This window comes from Myotis davidii, unplaced genomic scaffold (assembly GCF_000327345.1).
Source record: "Myotis davidii unplaced genomic scaffold, ASM32734v1 scaffold61, whole genome shotgun sequence".
Classification (NCBI taxonomy): Eukaryota; Metazoa; Chordata; class Mammalia; order Chiroptera; family Vespertilionidae; genus Myotis; species Myotis davidii.
The window spans coordinates 577246-579792 of record NW_006291729.1 but is presented as its reverse complement, the minus strand read 5'-3'; the positions used below and the strand labels follow the sequence as shown (position 1 = coordinate 579792).

The window sequence follows — 2547 nt, the reverse complement described above, 5'->3', positions numbered from 1 at the left end:
AGCTGCGTGGGCCTGCCGTCGTACCTGCTGTCTGGCTGTGGGGAGGAGGGCTGCCTGACCCTGGGGGGGTGGCCATTATTTGACTCTGTGTTTCAGCCGTCATTTACTTTGGTGGCCGGAGGGAAGGCGAGAGCTGGAACTGGGCCTGGGTGCTGAGCACCAGGCTGGCCAGGCACATCGGCTACTTGGAGCTGCTGCTCAAGCTGATGTTTGTGAACCCGCCCGAGCTGCCCGAGCAGACCACGAAGGCTTTGCCCGTGAGGTGAGTCGGTCCCTGCGACAGTAACCAACACGACGAGGCACACCCAGTTGGTAATGCGCCGTTCTCAGTGCCTGCTTCAGAAGCTGTTACAGGAGAAGTAAAACCAACAGCCGCCTGGTCAAGGGCACTGGGAAGCACTCCGTGTCCCATCTCCTCCCGCACATCAGAGGTCAGAGAACCTGCCCTTGAAGAATCCGTTTCACTTGGATTTGCAGATTTTATCTATGTGCCTGCCCCTCCCCTGTGACACCTACTGCCGTCCGTGCGACACTTGTGGACAGAGCATGGCCCTGGGCTGGGTCCCAGCACCTCCTGTGCTGGCTGTGACTGGGCAGCTCACTGTGCTCTGCTGCTCGTCCGCACCTGTGGGCACGTGCTACCTGCCTGCCTGACGTTATCAGTAATGTCACGTGGGAAACGTCTGGGGAGACATGCAGGAGGGTGAGAACAGGCGTGAGGGGGCACAGGTGCGAAGGGGCACAGGCACAGGGCGGGGCTGCGGGGGAAGCAGTGGAAATGAGCATGAGAATTCCACATGCACTGAAAGGAAGAAGTCACAGGGACTAAGGTAAAACGTGCAATTGTCAGTGAAAGCAGAGGCCACACCACACAAACTGTCACAGCTGTCACATGAGAAGAAGGAAGACATAAGCCTGCAGGTAAGAGAGTCAGTGTTAAGAAAAGGATTTAAACATAAAAAGTTGAAAAGAAAGCTTACAGAGTAGAATAAAGTAATTGGGGGAAATATTTTTATAGGAAAGGACACATTTTAAACTAACAAGATGGTGTCACTTTAAAAAGAGAGGTCACTTCCCACAGCCTCCGTGGAGAGCAGAGGGCAGTGCGGGCAGTGGGGCCCCAGACGGCGTGAAAGCCGGGCTTGTCTGCTGACGGGGGAGAGCTCACTCAGGGAGGGAGGGAGGGGAACCGTGCGGACATACTGATCACCCAGGGAATCCAAATGTAAGCAATTCCGTTACTTCAAAGAGCAACTCGAATAGAATATTCTATGACTTATTTTTAAGTCTCTGGTTGAGGTTTAAGCTATAAATGAAATAGTCTAGAGCAGTGGTTCTCAACCTTCTGGCCCTTTAAATACAGTTCCTCATGTGGTGACCCAACCATAAAATTATGTTCGTTGCTACTTCATAACTGTAATGTTGCTACTGTTATGAATCGTAATGTAAATATCTGATATGCAGGATGGTCTTAGGCGACCCCTGTGAAAGGGTCGTTTGCCAAAGGGGTCGTGACCCACAGGTTGAGAACCCCTGGTCTAGAGCCTGAGGTTTTTTTTATTTTTATGCTAGTTGGTGACAAAGAGGGAAAGAATGATCATTCCAATGAGAGATAGAGATAGAAACATCAATGATGAGAGAGAATCATTGATTGGCTGCCTCCTGCACGCCCCCCACTGGGAATCGAGCCCGCAACCCGGGCATGTGCCCTTGACTGGAATCGAACCCGGGGCCCTTCAGTCCACAGACCAATGCTCTATCCACTGAGCCAAACCAGCTAGGGCTAGAGCCTGAGTTTTTAAATGGCATTAAATGCTCAGTGACTAGGTCGTGTCCTCTGGTTCTCATTGCCCAGTTGGTGCTTAGGAACCTTCCCGAAGTGCCGCTCTGCACCCTCATGCGGTGCCGCCTTCTCGCCGCCTCGTGAGACCTGCCGCGCAAACACACAACAGAATCAAACGGGCGCCATCTCAATAATCTCTGATCCAACAATTGTACCCGATCAGCGCCCTTCCAACAGGAGACAGCCAGGCGTCCCTGGCTCTCCTTCACCCCTGGGGCGTCCCCCAGGGCTGCAACCTGTGGTCCTCTAGGCACGTCTACCGACCACTGTTCGGCCACTCTCACGAGTTGCCGAACGGCTGCCAAACCGAAAGCGAAAGCGCGCACTCAAATTCAGACCACTTGACAACAACCCCGCCGGGCCCTCACGGCCTTCCCCTCCGCCTTCAGTCGGAGCTGCTGCTGTCCCGTGGCTGCGTGCGGCCCGTTCGTGGTCTTTCCACAGAGACGTGCGTGGGATGTTCGAAGCAGAAGATGCCTGACTTCGAGTTCTTTTCCCTCCGTCACTTTAAAAACCATCTTCTGAAAGAGACATAGACAGGCAGGGGCCTGCCACAGGCGATGCGCAGGGGCTTCTGGGAGAGCTGAGGCCGTTTCCTCCCGGCAGGTTCCTGTTCACGGATTACAACCGCCTGTCCAGCGTCGGCGGGGAGACGTCCATGGCCGAGATGATCGCCACCCTCTCGGACGCCTGCGAGCGCGAGT

At 54.5% G+C, this 2547-nt stretch overlaps 1 protein-coding gene across 1 annotated transcript in view; it reads left to right on the top strand.

Moving 5' to 3' along the window:
• The window catches only part of KIDINS220 (kinase D-interacting substrate 220kDa), a 57007-nt gene that overhangs the window by 20000 nt on the left and 34460 nt on the right, over positions 1 to 2547 (top strand). The window contains exons 15-16 of the mRNA XM_015564937.1: positions 97 to 262; positions 2450 to 2541. Coding sequence (XP_015420423.1) covers positions 97 to 262; positions 2450 to 2541 — 258 coding nt within the window. The remainder of the gene's footprint in view (positions 1 to 96; positions 263 to 2449; positions 2542 to 2547) is intronic.